Here is an 18,215-nt window from a genome sequence, read left to right as displayed (position 1 = left end):
TGGGGATGGTGGATAACCCGACCGGTCAGGTGGTGGTGCCGATCGGCGGGGTTGGCTGGCGGCCCGCATGCTGCCACGTCCAGCGCCAGCTCCAGACGCGCCCTGGCGTCCCCCAGGCAGCGGCCCCATGCGCCTTTCTAAATCTTCCTCCATCATTGTATTTTTTTGAGTGCTAATATACTCACTTGGAGAGGCACTCACGCTCTCCAAGGAGGCTGCGCGGGTGTTATGCAGCTTTTGTTGCCCTTAGTCGCCTTTTACGACACCCTAGGCGTAGGAAGGGGTGGTCCTATTCTACTCTGCCGGGAACCACACGGCTTTTATTATTATTATTATTATTATTATTATTATTATTATTATTATTATTATTATTATTATAGTTGAGGCTTAGTGAAACTAAAAATAATATTTCGAACAGGTGGATCAAGTGGACCTAGCGGCCCAGGAGGTCAAGGTGGATCATGTAAGTATAATATAATTCTCTGAGAGTTAAAATATGTTATCGTCTTTTGAATCAAAGTGGCTGACAGGAGAAAATTAGGTGGTCTGATTGTATTTAACTTATTGCCATTATCCCTAAACAAGGAGAAGAAGAATGTATTTAACATTCTGCGTTCCTGCAACCAGAACTAATTTTGCACGAAATTTATTTATCAATAGAAGTTGTGATAGGTACAACAAGTTGTTTCTGGACTGTAATATATTTAATCTTTCATTGACCATATTTAATTCTCATATTAGGGATATTTTGTCTAAAGGTAATCGTATTTAAAATGATTTAAAATTATAATTATAATTATTACTATAACTTTTTATCATTTTTAATTTAGATTTTAAATTTCAGTTGACATTCTTATTGATCGACACAATTGTTTTATTTGTGGTATTTTTGATGTAATCTGTAAATTGGATAGTTTCACACTCTCTTTAATCTCATTGATTCATGTAAGTTTGCTCTGTTTTGTGGCGCATCTACGCAACGTACTTGTTATGTGTTATTAGTCGTTGGAAACTGTTCTGGTGATGATTTTGAAAATATGTGCTAATTTGTAAAAATTATTGTATACTGTTTGTTTCCACTGAAAATAAATAAATAAAATAAAATAAAAAATAACAAATCATGATGATTCAACCCGTAATACCCCTAGCATGCTGCTTTATTGCTGCTTGGTGGATATATTTTTTATCTATGATAACAACTGGGACTGATAGCTTAACGTGCTTACCGAGTCACGGTGGATAGATTTATAAGGACATACACTCAGGCGGAAAACAAATATTTATATGACTACAAATGTCCATACCGTGTCGGAATCGAACCCGCGACCGCCGGTGTTAAGGTATACGGCACAAGCACTCCTACATCAGCGTAAATAATACAAAATAATAAATATATTTACATACCATTATAATCTGTTTTAGGGCCAGGTGGTCACTATCCCGGTACCCCAGGTAGTCCTGGATCTCCTGGCAGCCCTGGTACTCCAGGTTCTCCCGGTAGCCCTGGAGGTCCGGGTGGTCCCGGAGGTCCGGGTGGCCCCGGAGGCCCTGGTAGTCACGGTTCTGGTGGTAATTATCCGGGTCAGACTGGAGGACAAGGTAAATATTTTTTATCAAACATATTACTGAACTATTTCTATTATCAAGAATATTTAGCTTATTTAATTTGGCCTACGTTTTGAGATCTATTTTTGGTATTTATTTATACTCTGTAGAGTAAAATATTAATAACGTACTTTCAAACATCTGCCATTATTCTTAAAATTATATCATTATTGTGCCTTATTATCTTAGGGTGATGATTCTACATTTAAATTTATACATTTTACGCAGGTCCACTTGGGCCAAGCGGACCTAGCGGTAGTTATTACCCTAGTACTCCGGGTTCCCCGGGGACTCCAGGAACTCCAGGTACACCTGGCAGTCCAGGTATAAACAATTCATATTATGTTCGACTAAATAATTTTTGCACGTAAAATTTCATTTCTCAAAAAAAAGCTTAAAAATTCAATTCTTGAAAAAATATTCTGGAACCTTTTAACGTATAATATAAATCTATTTATTTACTAAATTACATTTACTGGTCAAATAGTATAGACAAATTATTATTTGGGTTCTAAAGGTGGACCAGGTGGTCCAGGCGGACCAGGTGGTCCAGGTGGACCCACTGGACCAGGAGGTGGTTACTATCCGGTACAACCAGGAGGCCAAGGACCGAGTGGACCAGGTATTTTTTTTTCTTGTACAAATGAGACCATTAATGTCCTTAAAAAAATAAGCCACTGAAATTAATGTATGCGCATAACTTCTGAACTACTTCTCTAAATTAATTATTTTTATTTTTGCATTCTTTATTACTATAAAGACAATTTAAAATAATCGATACCTATTAACAAAAAAAAAACATTAATTGATTTATGTCGATAACACGAACATATTGTACAAGAAACTTTTTTGTTAAGCGATTGACTTTGCTAATACACTAAAATTTTGATACGTGAATGATTTAATTTTATTAAATGAATTAACATATCTGTATATTGTATATAATCATTCTTTGTGTAAAGAAAAATGAGCTTCACTGTACCTCTTAACACGTAAATATAATTTGCTAATTAAGCTTGACAAACGCTACACCATATGCCTGACGATATATCTCTATCTTTATTAAAGACTAAAATGTATTATGCCAAGAGTAATAATATTAAAGTACTAGCCACAAAAACCACTACTTCATCAAATTGTAATCGGACACAGTCACGAGAAGTTAATCGTAGAAGTATTAATTAGGATTCAATTTCTGAAGGTGGTGTAAATGGCCCTGGAAGTTACTACCCTAGCAAACCTGGCACTCCAGGTTCCCCAGGATCACCTGGTGGACCAGGTGGACCGGGCGGACCAGGTGGGCCAGGTGGCCCAGGTGGACCTGGAGGGCCCACTAAACCAAGTGGATCAGGAATACAAGGTTCGGATTTTAAATACGAAATAAGATACGAAATCTCTGAAACTAAAAAACGTGGGTAGAATATTTTGATTAACCATAACCACCAACCAAACGATACCAAAGATGACATTATAAATCACATTTTCTCATACTAATAGAATTCAGTAATCTTAAGATTAATAGTAAGCTTCCATTTATTTTATACATTTTTTAAAGAAAGAAAGAAATATATATAGGTATATAGGAGTACAGAAAGTTAATATTTTTTTAATTATGCAAAAAACACATTAAAACAAAAAAAACATCACACCTACCATGTATTTGATACACACACGCATGTACTGTACTCTTTTGTTTAATGTTCAAACTTATATTTTATCCAGGCCAACCAGGACAGCCGGGGGGACTAGGACAACAAGGACAACCAGGACAGCCAGGTGGACCAGGCCAACCAGGACAAACAGGACAGCCAGGTGGACTTGGACAACCCGGACAACCAGGACAGCCAGGTGGACCAGGCCAACCAGGACAAACAGGACAGCCAGGTGGACTTGGACAACCCGGACAACCAGGACAGCCAGGTGGACCTGGACAACCCGGACAACCTGGACACGCAGGCCAACCAGGACAGCCGGGATACCCAGGACAACCAGGAAAGCCAGGAGGACCGGGACAACAAGGACAACCAGGACAGCCAGGAAACCCAGCCCAACCCGGAAAACCAGGATACCCAGGCCAACCAGGACAACCGGGATACCCAGGCCAACCAGGAACACCGGGATACCCAGGCCAACCAGGACAGCCAGGAGGACCGGGACAACCAGGACTACCAGGACAGCCGGGAGGACCGGGACAGCCGGGATACCCAGGTAAACCAGGACAGCCGGGATACCCAGGTCAACCTGGACAGCCGGGATACCCAGGTCAACCCGGAAAACCAGGAGTACCGGGACAACAAGGACAACCAGGACAGCCAGGAAACCCAGCCCAACCCGGACAACCAGGATACCCAGGTCAGCCAGGACAGCCGGGATACCCAGGCCAACCAGGAACACCGGGATACCCAGGGCAACCAGGACAGCCAGGTGAACCTGGACAACCCGGACAACCTGGACACCCAGGCCAACCAGGACAGCCGGGATACCCAGGTCAACCCGGAAAGCCAGGAGGACCTGGACAACAAGGACAACCAGGACAGCCAGGAAACCCAGCCCAACCTGGACAACCAGGTTACCCAGGCCAGCCAGGACAGCCAGGGTACCCAGGCCAACCAGGACAGCCAGGTGGACCTGGACAACCTGGACAACCAGGATACCCAGGCCAGCCAGGACAGCCGGGATACCCAGGTCAACCCGGAAAGCCAGGAGGACCAGGACAACAAGGACAACCAGGACAGCCAGGAAACCCAGCCCAACCCGGACAACCAGGATACCCAGGCCAACCAGGAACACCGGGATACCCAGGCCAACCAGGACAGCCAGGTGGACCTGGACAACCTGGACAACCAGGATACCCAGGTCAACCAGGACAGCCGGGATACCCGGGCCAACCAGGAACACCGGGATACCCAGGGCAACCAGGACAGCCAGGTGAACCTGGACAACCCGGACAACCTGGACACCCAGGCCAACCAGGACAGCCGGGATACCCAGGTCAACCCGGAAAGCCAGGAGGACCGGGACAACAAGGACAACCAGGACAGCCAGGAAACCCAGCCCAACCTGGACAACCAGGTTACCCAGGCCAGCCAGGACAGCCAGGGTACCCAGGCCAACCAGGACAGCCAGGTGGACCTGGACAACCTGGACAACCAGGATACCCAGGCCAGCCAGGAACACCGGGATACCCAGGCCAACCAGGACAGCCAGGTGGACCTGGACAACCTGGACAACCAGGATACCCAGGCCAGCCAGGACAGCCGGGATACCCAGGTCAACCCGGAAAGCCAGGAGGACCAGGACAACAAGGACAACCAGGAAAGCCAGGAAACCCAGCCCAACCCGGACAACCAGGATACCCAGGCCAACCAGGAACACCGGGATACCCAGGCCAACCAGGACAGCCAGGTGGACCTGGACAACCTGGACAACCAGGATACCCAGGTCAACCAGGACAGCCGGGATACCCGGGCCAACCAGGAACACCGGGATACCCAGGGCAACCAGGACAGCCAGGTGAACCTGGACAACCCGGACAACCTGGACACCCAGGCCAACCAGGACAGCCTGGATACCCAGGTCAACCCGGAAAGCCAGGAGGACCGGGACAACAAGGACAACCTGGACAACCAGGATACCCAGGTCAACCAGGACAGCCGGGATACCCGGGCCAACCAGGAACACCGGGATACCCAGGGCAACCAGGACAGCCAGGTGAACCTGGCCAACCCGGACAACCTGGACACCCAGGCCAACCAGGACAGCCTGGATACCCAGGTCAACCCGGAAAGCCAGGAGGACCGGGACAACAAGGACAACCAGGACAGCCAGGAAACCCAGCCCAACCCGGACAACCAGGATACCCAGGCCAACCAGGAACACCGGGATACCCAGGCCAACCAGGACAGCCAGGTGGACCTGGACAACCTGGACAACCAGGATACCCAGGTCAACCAGGACAGCCGGGATACCCGGGCCAACCAGGAACACCGGGATACCCAGGGCAACCAGGACAGCCAGGTGAACCTGGACAACCCGGACAACCTGGACACCCAGGCCAACCAGGACAGCCTGGATACCCAGGTCAACCCGGAAAGCCAGGAAGACCGGGACAACAAGGACAACCAGGACAGCCAGGAAATCCAGCCCAACCCGGACAACCAGGATACCCAGGCCAGCCAGGACAGCCGGGTGGACCTGGACAACCTGGACAACCAGGATACCCAGGCCAGCCAGGACAGCCGGGATACCCAGGCCAACCAGGAACACCAGGATACCCAGGGCAACCAGGACAGCCAGGTGAACCTGAACAACCGGGACAACCTGGACACCCAGGCCAACCCGGACAACCAGGATACCCAGGTAAACCAGGACAGCAAGGGGGATCTGGACAACCCGGACAACCAGGATACCCAGGCCAACCAGGACAGCCAGGGCGACCTGGACAACCCGGACAACCTGGACAGCCAGGCCAACCAGGACAGCCGGGATACCCAGGTCAACCAGAAAAGCCAGGAGGACCGGGACAACAAGGACAACCAGGACAGCCAGGAAACCCAGCCCAACCCGGAAAACCAGGTTACCCAGGCCAGCCAGGACAGCCGGGATACCCAGGCCAACCAGGACAACCAGGTGGACCTGGACAACCAGGATACCCAGGCCAGCCAGGACAACCGGGATACCCAGGCCAACCAGGACAGCCAGGTGGACCTGGACAACCAGGATACCCAGGCCAGCCAGGACAACCGGGATACCCAGGTCAACCCGGAAAGCCAGGAGGACCGGGACAACAAGGACAACCAGGAAACCCAGCCCAACCCGGACAACCAGGATACCCAGGCCAACCAGGAACACCGGGATACCCAGGCCAGCCAGGACAGCCGGGATACCCAGGCCAACCAGGAACACCGGGATACCCAAGCCAACCAGGACAGCCTGGATACCCAGGTCAACCAGGACAGCCAGGGGGACCTGGACAACCAGGATACCCAGGCCAACCAGGACAGCCAGGGCGACCTGGACAACCCGGACAACCTGGACAGCCAGGCCAACCAGGACAGCCGGGATACCCAGGTCAACCCGGAAAGCCAGGAGGACCGGGACAACAAGGACAACCAGGACAGCCAGGAAACCCAGCCCAACCCGGACAACCAGGTTACCCAGGCCAGCCAGGACAGCCGGGATACCCAGGCCAACCAGGACAACCGGGATACCCAGGTCAACCCGGAAAGCCAGGAGGACCGGGACAACAAGGACAACCAGGAAACCCAGCCCAACCCGGACAACCAGGATACCCAGGCCAACCAGGAACACCGGGATACCCAGGCCAGCCAGGACAGCCGGGATACCCAGGCCAACCAGGAACACCGGGATACCCAAGCCAACCAGGACAGCCGGGATACCCAAGCCAACCAGGACAGCCTGGATACCCTGGTCAACCAGGACAGCAAGGGGGACCTGGACAACCCGGACAACCAGGATACCCAGGCCAACCAGGACAGCCAGGGCGACCTGGACAACCCGGACAACCTGGACAGCCAGGCCAACCAGGACAGCCGGGATACCCAGGCCAACCAGGAACACCGGGATACCCAGGCCAGCCAGGACAGCCGGGATACCCAGGCCAACCAGGAACACCGGGATACCCAAGCCAACCAGGACAGCCGGGATACCCAAGCCAACCAGGACAGCCGGGATACCCAAGCCAACCAGGACAGCCGGGATACCCAGGTCAACCAGGACAGCCGGGATACCCAGGCCAACCAGGACAGGCAGGTGGACCTGGACAACCCGGACAACCTGGACACCCAGGCCAACCAGGACAGCCGGGATACCCAGGTCAACCAGGAAAGCCAGGAGGACCGGGACAACAAGGACAACCAGGACAGCCAGGAAACCCACTCCAACCCGGACAACCAGGTTACCCAGGCCAGCCAGGACAGCCGGGATACCCAGGCCAACCAGGACAGCCGGGATACCCAGGCCAACCAGGACAGCCGGGATACCCAGGCCAACCAGGACAACCAGGATACCCAGGCCAGCCAGGACAGCCAGGTGAACCTGGACAACCCGGACAACCTGGACACCCAGGACAACCAGGACAGCCGGGATACCCAGGTCAACCCGGAAAACCAGAAGGAACGGGACAACAAGGACAACCAGGACAGCCAGGAAACCCAGCGCAACCCGGACAACCAGGATACCCAGGCCAACCAGGACAACCAGGGCGACCTGGACAACCCGGACAACCTGGACAGCCAGGCCAGCCAGGACAGCCGGGATACCCAGGTCAACCAGGAAAGCCAGGAGGACCGGGACAACAAGGACAACCAGGACAGCCGGGATATCCAAGTCAACCAGGACAGCCGGGATACCCAGGCCAACCAGGACAACCAGGATACCCAGGCCAGCCAGGACAGCCAGGGCGACCTGGACAACCTGGACAATCTGGACACCCAGGTCAACCAGGACAGCCGGGATACCCAGGTCAACCAGGAAAGCCAGGAGGACCGGGACAACAAGGACAACCAGGACAGCCAGGAAACGCACCCCAACCTGGACAACCAGGATATCCAGGCCAACCAGGACAGCCAGGGGGACCTGGACAACCCGGACAACCTGGACACCCAGGCCAACCAGGACAGCCAGGTGGACCTGGACAACCCGGACAACCAGGACACCCAGGCCAACCAGGACAGCCGGGATACCCAGGTCAACCGGGACAATCGGGATACCCAGGTCAACCAGGACAGCCAGGCCAACCAGGACAGCCGGGATACCCAGGCCAACCAGGACAGCCAGGAGGACCGGGACAACAAGGACAACCAGGACAGCCAGGTGGACCGGGACAACCAGGAGTACCAGGACAGCCAGGTGGACCAGGTCAACCAGGACAGCCAGGTGGATCGGGACAACAAGGACAACCAGGACAGCCAGGTGGAACTGGACAAACAGGACAGCCGGGTGGACCGGGAGAACAAGGACAACCAGGACAGCCAGGTGGACCGGGACAACAAGGACAACCAGGACAGGCAGGTGGACCTGGACAACCTGGACAGCCGGGATACCCAGGCCAACCAGGACAGCCAGGAGGACCGGGACAACAAGGACAACCAGGACAGCCAGGTATAAACGGTGCGTATAAACATTTTTATTGATGATTTGTAGTTAAAAGCGTGTTTTTGTTTTTTATTTAACGATTTTTATTTTCTTTACTTAGGAGGTGATTCCGAAGGCCAACCTTCTGGAACTGGAGTACAACCTCCCGTTTATCCACCCACAAGTCAAATGCCACCATTCCCTATTTATGTTATACCTTATCCACTACCCATCGTTCCAAGTCCCGGGTCATGTCCATGCTACCTTTTAAATCCAAGCAAAAACGATTCAACTACTACCAGCATGTCACAAACTCAAAATCAGCAAAATATCAATAATCAAGCTTATACTCCATACGGTATAATTGGATTTATTCCAGTTGTGTTTGTTCCAAATTGTCCAGGAAATAATAACGAAATGCAAACAGCACAACAGAACTTCCCTAATGCAGTATCAGTACCATACAATTGTGCTCAATGCCAAGCAAGCAAAGATGTATATCGTTACTTTGGAAGAGTAAATGGGGGACGTAGTGTGGATTTCAGTGATTTAAAAGCAATTAAGTCATTGCCAGAACTTGAAAATTTATTAAAAAATGAAATAAAACCACCAAGAAGAAGCCTAAAACGAATAGCTGTTCACGCTCGAGTCCTTGATGACGTAACTAAGGATAAGAAGAACAACAAAAAGGAGTTGAAAGCTTAAAATATTGTAGTATATTTAGTTAAAATTTTCTAATTTAATGGTGATTTTGAAACTGTCCGACAATACCTTGGACAATTTCAAAATACTTGTAGTTGATAAAATAATTGTGGTGATAACGTCAGAAAATAAGTAAATAATTTAATGAAGTTGTTATGAACATGATAAGCTTTTAAATAAAACCAGTATGTAATATTTACACTAGTATTTTATACGAAACAAAAATATATTTTTATTTTAATATTCATATATAAAATTGATGGCAAATGGAATGTAATTATTTTTTTATTTGAAGACTCAATAAATATTAATATTATAATGATAGGAGTCTTAATTATAAAATTTCCTTATTTCATTTTTCTTTCTTATTGAATTTTCAATGAGTTTAGCAACCTTAACATGGTTTAAGAATTGATACTATTAGTTCTCACTTTCTATATATTGTCTGTTTCAAATATTACAGTCGTTAAGAAAACGTTTCTATTCATCCATTAATTGATGACACGAAAGAATACGTTTTTCGGAAGGTATCCGATAAACACAAATAAAGCTTTTACGTACGTAGACAGACAATTTTGTCGTACTAAAACAATAATTACGACAGGTAAGGTTTATAAGTAATTTCAAAACTCGATTGTAAATTTGAGTTCTGTCAATACAACATAATATAACTTTCCTGACTTTGCATATATAGCCGTGACTTGAATATGTCGTAACTTAAAAAGTATAAACTTAATAAAGCATACCTTTGTGACATTGCTTGGGTCTTTAAATATAGAACTACAGCATCGAGCTTTTCTTTATAATTATTGTAAGAAATTAGTGATATATTGATGATAGGTATCTCTATTTTATATTGACAAATTGTAAACCAGTGAGTAAAAAACGTTATTTTGTATTCCTTTTACTACTAAATGAACTTTAAAATGTATATTGAAACTCGTTAGCTTAATAATAATAATAATCTTTATTTCGAGACTAGCCCATATAGTGTTAGTAACAATGTTGCTTATAATCTAATGTTATATTATATTCGTGATTTTGTTATACTCCGGAAACTTTCTAATAGCTTATTTCCCTACTTACCCAATTTCCAAGAAGTTTTATATTTTTGCGCATATCTACACTAATATTATTTTTTTGTATTTTAGATATTTACGATTTCATGAATTCTTTCACAATAAGAATACTAGTACCTGGGTGACCGAGCTCAGCTCGGTATTTTTTAGTAAATCTTAGTAAATGGGTTGTCTGGAAGAAATATGGGTTGTCTGGAAAAAATGGCTAAGTAGCCATAAGTCCGCCCATTGTACTTCACTGTCTGTAACTATCTTTATGCTTTGTTTGTAATATATTTGTGGTGTACAATAAAGTATAAAATAAATCTATACATATAATAAAATGGTAGGAAAGTCAAAACTGTACATTGAAAATTTTTTTAAAAGAATACTTGGGGTGTGATCTACAATCGATACCGAAGCCAAAAATATAGTTTTTAGAATTTTTGTCTGTTTGTCTGTATGTATGTCCGGGATAAACTCAAAAATTACCGCATGGATTTACTTTAAATTTGGCACGAATATTATTAAGAAGTCGGATCAACATATAGGCTACATATTAATATGCTATCACCTACCGGGAACGAGCAGTGAACCTTTATTTCCTCAACGCATTCTGTATTAACGTGTAATCTAACGACGCATATTTGAATGTTGTTGTAATTGTGTTAATAACCATGCTATATAAGCTAGCTTCACACTATAAAAATCACGCAATATAAGTAACTAAGCCGATAAACATAATTAAATGAATATAAGTAGACAAGACAATTTTAAAGCAGCGCCATCTATGAGATTTTTCTGTAGATATGAAATGGAAAGAAGAAACGGGTAAATGAATGTTATTTTAAAAGGTATAATCGTAGGTATTTTTGGTGCTGTATAGCGTTCACGCAGACGACGTCGCGGGCAGCAGCTAGTAATAAATAAATCGTGAAGGATTAGTAGAAGAGAGAGTTAAAATGATCAGCTGCCGGTTTGGATGAAGTCTTTTTTAACCGACTTCAAAAAAGGAGGAGGTTACTCAATTCGACCGTATATATGTTTTTTTTAATGTATTTTCGGGGATAACTATATATACAATAATTGAGAGAAATGCCGACCATAATCAGACCATGTAATCCATACCTACCTGTAGATTACCTTTTGAATTATTTAAATCGGACATTCCATTTATTTATTTATTTAATATTCGGAAAACTGACAGCACAAATAACAACACATAGCAAATTGAACTAAACAACATTTGACTAATGAAAGGTCGTCACGTATAAGAACTAGTACATAAATAAACATATCATGCGGACAGAGTAATTGCACGTCAAGATGTTGTTACACAACCTTTTTTAAACAATACATATATAAATATCAACCAAACAATGCAAATAAATTCTGGTTCAATACTCGCCTCGCCACCACCACACCTGAACTGAATACATCAAAATCGCTCAGTCTACACAGATTATTTAAGCCTTTACTCGCGCGCCACAGGAAAGCATTTTGACAGTAATTTGTGGATACCAGAGGTAGTTAAATAGGTGTTTAATGTCGTACTGATTTCAATGGTACAATGAAATTAATTTGTGTCGGTTCTGTTGTAAATTGCGTAAGCCGGTGTAGGCTAAGAAATTCCTGTAGCATCTTATAGTGATGATGATTAGTATTTAAGTAATTAATGTTAAAGTCACCCAGCAACAGTATGTGATCAAAACCCGGCAGTACGCTGATTGTGCTTGACAAACCATCCAAAAACACTCCGACTGACAACCACGGCGGTCGATAAGCTGTACCAATAAATCACAATTTCGCACCAATATTAAGTGTTAACCACATCTGTTCGACCATTGGAGTAATTGGGTGGGTATATGAGCGCACGGATAGTCCGTTACGTATGTAAAAGCCAACTCCCCCGCCGCGCGCCCGCACGGCGCTCGAGCGCGGTATGTGGCGCAACCGGTAGCCGGGTACACGCGGCGCACAGCCGTCTTCACCGTCTGTTAGCCAGGTCTCATTTAATGCTAGAATGTCAATATTGTGCTTATCAATGGCGACCAATAACTCGTCATGCCTAGTTCCTAGAGAACCGGGGTTTAGGAAGCTAATTTGAAGTTTTTGATGTCTAGGCATCGTCACTATAGATTAAATCATCTAGACCCAATCTGAGCACAGTATTACAGACGCTAGAGAGTATCTTAATAATGAGGCAATTGGGTGTTCCCGATTAAAAACTTTAACCACGCGACCACGGTACAACAGATAAATTAATGGACAGTAACATAGAATGTCAATAATACGGCAAATAATTAAGCAATCCTGTGTAAAACACTGTGGTAGTATTAATATAGGCATTTTAATAAAATAAACGTCACATAAGATAAACAAGATAACAAAACATATATTATAATAGTTATAAATACAATAATAATAATATAAATGGTAATCTAATAAATCGTAATAAGTATATGCTCCATCACTTTCGCTCAATGTTCTTGGCTCCCCCCATACCTCAGTACTACACAAATGCCGCGGTATTGACCAACCAATCACAATCATTATAACAAAGTAAACAACACATAAAAAAATATTTTTAATAACAAGCACTTTTAAAATATACTTTACTAAGTTACATCTGTATTTAAAGTATAGTATAAAGAACAGTATTGTAAGGCAGTAAAGAACATGTTTAATAAGTATAATATTTATATGCAAACGGGGCTTCCACCAAAAATTCGATTTATGTCGGCATCGGTACGAATACGATTGACACTGCTTCCCGAGTCCTGCCGCGCATAGATACGTCCGCCACGAGTCCATACATAACGCCGATTGCGTCGACGTCCCTATTCACGAGTTTTGTAAAAGAGTAGCCGGTTGGTACGTGTGAGATACTCATTAATGAATATACGTCGTGCATCCCCGTCTAATATACCAGAGGTATCAGCACCACGGCGCGTCCGAGCGGCGCGGAGCATGTCGTCGCGCAAGGATCTCCGCGCCAGCCGCACTCTGATTAGCCGCGGCCGTTGCTGGTCCTCGCCCTTCGCTTCCGAGCGCCGGGGACCCCTACGTTCAGCACTCACAATGTCACTAACACCGATGTCGATTCCCATTTTTTTGGCGACTAGCGATGTTAAGTGAACGGGATTCTCTCCTATCTTCTCTGGCAGCCCTGAGATCTCAATGTCGTTTAAAAGGTCATCCTGTTCCCGTTCATTCAATTCCGCCTTTAGTTGTGTAATTGTGTCCATCAGACAAGTTTCACCCGGCGAAGTTTGACGCTTATTCACCAGCTGTTCAACAGCCGACATTCTTTCCTCTACGGCTTCAACTCGTTTGTTAAACTCTGTCATGCTGGAGCTTAAGTTCGACAACTCTAGTCTAAAGGATGACATTTCTTCGCGCACCGAGGCCATCTCCTTCCGCAGCAACCTGATTTCCTGGGCCAGACTGGTTGTCACACTCTCCTCCACACTCGCATCCTGGAGTACGCCATCCGATACGGTATCAAAGGTAGGAGACTTTCTCGATCCTTTATCCTTACACGGTTGGCATCGCCAACTACCAGCTTTACTTGTGTGCATTCACCGCTTATGACTAAGTACCTGGGTGACCGAGCTTAACTCGGTATTTTTAGTAAATCGTGTTTTTTGAAAATAATATTTAAATACGAATTACATATTGATACAATATGAATAATATTTTTCGATTTTACCGATATAATAATAAAAAATATGAACTGTTTATTTAAATAAAAAATCATGAGTGCAATTAGAAAAATAATCGATCTGGAGACATGGGATTTGAACCGTGGTCTTCTCGGTCGATCCCGATCGGCTGATTTCCTGAGTCACCCTGACCTGAGCTATGACAACTATGTTGACAATTGCGAAATTTACCTTCGCATTCTAACGATATTGTGGCCATTTTTTTCATTGTCCAAAAATAGGGATAAAACGACACTTTCTAAAAATGAATCTTAGTTATATCGATTTACCGACCCCGAAATCCCCTGCATACGAAATTTCATGAAAATCGTTGGAGCCGTTTCCGAGATTCTGATTCTAAGACAATTTTTTAAAATAATCCTACCAAAAAAATTAAAATTACGAAATTTTCTGACAAGAAATTCCATTAGTTCTAAACTCAAAATAGTGTTATTAGTATACTGGCGAAGTTAAAACACAGCTGTCCCTTACATTCTGTATACATATTAAGTTAAAAATATTTTATTTCACGTACGGGGAAGTCCCTTTAAGGTATGGGCAAGTAGGTACTCGATTCTTTGAAAAAGTTTGACAATTAAAAGAAAATTTTATTGATGGATCGTCAGTTTCGTCAGTCCATTTCACATCGTCTCGTATCTTAAAATTATGTTACGCTTTCCAAATTGTGATTTTTTTGCAAATAAGTACGGGTAAGTTTAGATTAAGCGCCGTCGAATGATCTAAGCTCATAAATTGACTGTTTATCAGCATAATTTCGTTACAAAAAAAAACCTTAAGCTATCTAGTCCTAACTTCAAAATTAGATCGTTTATCGACATAATTTCGTTACAAAAAAAAAAACCCTAACCTATCTAACTTCAAAATGACGGCCTTTAATCTAAAAAATTGCCTAATTACGTGTAGTGGTTGTGAAATAATTCAACAACTTTGTGAAAAATTGAAGTTTTCAATTGTTTGAGTAGGTACATATTAAATATTAATCATCATCATATCAGCTCACGGACGCCCACTGCTAAGCATAAGCCTCCTCTTTCTATGATGATCGGTCCTGCGCAGCACGCATCCAGCGGCTTCCCGCGACTCTGACCAGATCGTCGGTACACCTCGTGGGGGGGGGGGTCTGCCAACGCTGCGGCGCCCGGTACGCGGTCGCCGCTCGAGAACCTATCCGCCCCATCGGCCATCTGTTCTTCGAGCTATGTGGCCTGCCCATTGCCATTTCAACTGTGCGATCCTTCGAGCAATGTCGGTTACCCTGGTTCTCCTACGGATATCCTCATTTCTGACTCTATCACGTAGGGAAATAGCGAGCATTGCCCTCTCCATCACCCACTGAGTGACTTTGAGCCTTCTTATGAGGCCCATATTTAGCGACCACGTTTCGGATCCGTATGTCGACTTATCGATATGAAGATTCGATATGAAGACTTTGCTAATTCTGTGGGCTATGTCGGTTACTTTCGTTCTCTCGCGGATAGTCTCATTTATAATAGTCATAATCCTATCTTTGAGAGAAACCCCAAGCATAGCCCGTTCTATTGCACGTTGAGCGACTCTAAACTTGTGGACCAGTCCCTTCGTTATTAATATTATTTAAGCTATTGCTTATTATAAATTTATAATTATAAATTTTTAGTTGTTGATGCCAGTACAGCAAGAAATTATCTATAAAATGATATATATAATTTATGTCGAGTAATTATGAGGTTTTTTCTAAAAAGGGGGGCAAACATCTTAGCGTATTAGTATGATTATAATATGATGATGATAAATCCAAATAACCTTTCGCCATTTATATATTTTTTTGTATATTAGGTTAGTATACGATTCGAGTGTCGAGGCCAGTCTGTCGCTGGAGGGATCCTGTTGCCTGCAGATCCGAGACCCTCCAATTAAAGTGGCTGAAGGCAGGGGTTTGGTCGGTATTGCACCCCCAAGTGCTGACACTGACATACTGTCTAGGACTGCCAACCCGGGCGTCCTGGATATCACCCGTAAATAGGTTCCCTTGCGATACCAAAAAAAAAGGATTTGATTTCAAAGATATGGTACAAAGTAATTATATCCACTCATCACACTCATATCATCACTATCACATATTATTATTATTTCTATACATTATATACATAGTACATCACAATACAATATTCACTTAATTATGTAGGTATGGTAACAATTTATTTATGATGATTTTCACGTCCAATGATTTTAAAACTAAACTACAATTACTTGTATATATACTAAACTAAATATACTTGTATAAAATAAAAATAATGATATTGAAAATGAAAAAGAATTATTAATTACTTCTTAGAAGCTATAAATATTTCCTCTTTTTATTTTATTTCCCATGCTTTGTAGTCAGACAGTAAGTCAGTCCAGCATATTTCAGCCCACTGCTGGACATAGGCCTCCTCAAGTTCGCGCCGGCTGGACATACGAGTAGGCCTCCTCAAGTTCGCGCTAAGACATCCCGGTTTTCCGGAATCTTGATCCAGCCTACAACTACAATACAAATCTCTGTAGTAACAGTGTAAATTCACAGGTGAAAATACGGACTATGACCGTTGATTTATAAACAGCTGTAAAAAATTGTATTTTCACCATGCCAATAGTAGGTAAGTACTTACAATTAGAAAAACTTAACCTAACAAGTCTATACTAGTACTTACAGTCAAAATGTTACTTAACAGTAATTTTCCGTGTCAAGTTTACACTTAAGATTTTTTTTATATTAGTAATGTAACATTACATGTATATAATTTTTTCGTCATTTTTATGCGTAAATTCGCATAAGAAAAGTCTACACAGTACACACACTTATTTAGATACAATTGTTATCATATAAAACATTAATTAAGTCGTTAAAAGGCAGACATGGGCGAGTGAGTGCGTAGACAATAACACATATTATTATTTTGTTTTTATACATAATGACATTTAGATTTATTAAATATTAATGAATCATATGCAATAATAAAAAAAAACTGTTCTTTGTATGAATTTCCTTTCCGTTTTATGCTAAAATATTTAATATTTTAATTATTTTTTATTTATTTATTTGAAAACCAACAGCGTTACAATTCGTATATATGTATATATATAATTTTAGATAATAATAATAGATAATAATAAATACTCTTTATTGTACACCACAAAGAAACATTACAAAAAAGTGATACATGCAAAGAAAGATGTACAAAGGCGGCCCTTTCGCTAAGTGATTTCTTTCAGACACCCTTTGGACATAGGACATAGCGAAGAAAAAGAGAAGCGGTTGGGAAGTGTACAAACAGTTGATAAAGAATAGGCATATAGTTAACAAGCAATATGATATTAAAAGAAGTAAATATATACATACAAAAAGTTGTAAATACATACATATACACATACACATATACACAATATACATACACATATACAAATAAATGTAACCATATATACTACATAAACAAAATACCGCATAATATTTTATGAATATGCTAATGATATTGATGAGGTATTTAGTGACAAAAATGCGCCTTTAGATATTTTTTAAAACAAGAAAGAGATTGAGCTTTTCTTATAAAGAGAGGAAGAGAGTTCCAAAGTTGTACAGCTTTAACAGAAAAGGAGTTTGAATAAAAGGAAGTAGTGTGGGAAGGAGTTTTGAGTGTTAAGGTTGGAGATGACCTGAGGTAACGCTCATGAGTGTCACAGAGAAACTCAAAGCGATTTTTTAGATAAAGCGAAGTATCTGGATGGAAAAGTACACAATAAAGTAAAGAAAGGATGTGAGTATTCCTGCGAAAGCGGATAGAGAGCCACTTGAGTTTATTACGAAAATCGTAGACGACCGAAGACCAAATATGAATCATATGCAGAGATTCTGGAGGCGCTCAAGCTTATTTAACTGCTCCTTTTTAAGATCTAGGTAACAAATATCAGCATAGTCAAGAATTGGTAGTAGGAGTGACTGTGCTAACGCAATTTTGGTAGGCACAGGAAGAAAATATTGAATCCGGCGAAGAGATTCCATAGCTGCGAATAA

At 43.5% G+C, this 18,215-nt stretch overlaps 1 protein-coding gene across 1 annotated transcript in view; it reads left to right on the top strand.

Annotated features, from left to right (window-relative positions):
• The window catches only part of LOC123654556 (collagen alpha-5(IV) chain-like), a 37,889-nt gene extending 28,325 nt beyond the window's left edge, over window positions 1–9,564 (top strand). Inside the window, exons 12-25 of the mRNA XM_045590454.1 lie at window positions 419–463; window positions 1,423–1,599; window positions 1,834–1,929; window positions 2,123–2,179; window positions 2,213–2,227; window positions 2,807–2,947; window positions 4,417–4,596; window positions 5,002–5,379; window positions 5,614–5,964; window positions 6,145–6,360; window positions 6,433–6,819; window positions 7,018–8,502; window positions 8,620–8,736; window positions 8,825–9,564. Of these exons, the coding sequence (XP_045446410.1) occupies window positions 419–463; window positions 1,423–1,599; window positions 1,834–1,929; window positions 2,123–2,179; window positions 2,213–2,227; window positions 2,807–2,947; window positions 4,417–4,596; window positions 5,002–5,379; window positions 5,614–5,964; window positions 6,145–6,360; window positions 6,433–6,819; window positions 7,018–8,502; window positions 8,620–8,736; window positions 8,825–9,405 (4,226 nt within the window). The 3' untranslated portion in view covers window positions 9,406–9,564. The remainder of the gene's footprint in view (window positions 1–418; window positions 464–1,422; window positions 1,600–1,833; window positions 1,930–2,122; window positions 2,180–2,212; window positions 2,228–2,806; window positions 2,948–4,416; window positions 4,597–5,001; window positions 5,380–5,613; window positions 5,965–6,144; window positions 6,361–6,432; window positions 6,820–7,017; window positions 8,503–8,619; window positions 8,737–8,824) is intronic.
• The last annotated feature ends 8,651 nt before the right edge of the window (window positions 9,565–18,215 follow it).

Source organism: Melitaea cinxia, chromosome 6 (assembly GCF_905220565.1).
Source record: "Melitaea cinxia chromosome 6, ilMelCinx1.1, whole genome shotgun sequence".
Taxonomy (NCBI): Eukaryota; Metazoa; Arthropoda; class Insecta; order Lepidoptera; family Nymphalidae; genus Melitaea; species Melitaea cinxia.
This window is presented reverse-complemented; position numbering and strand designations above follow the sequence as displayed.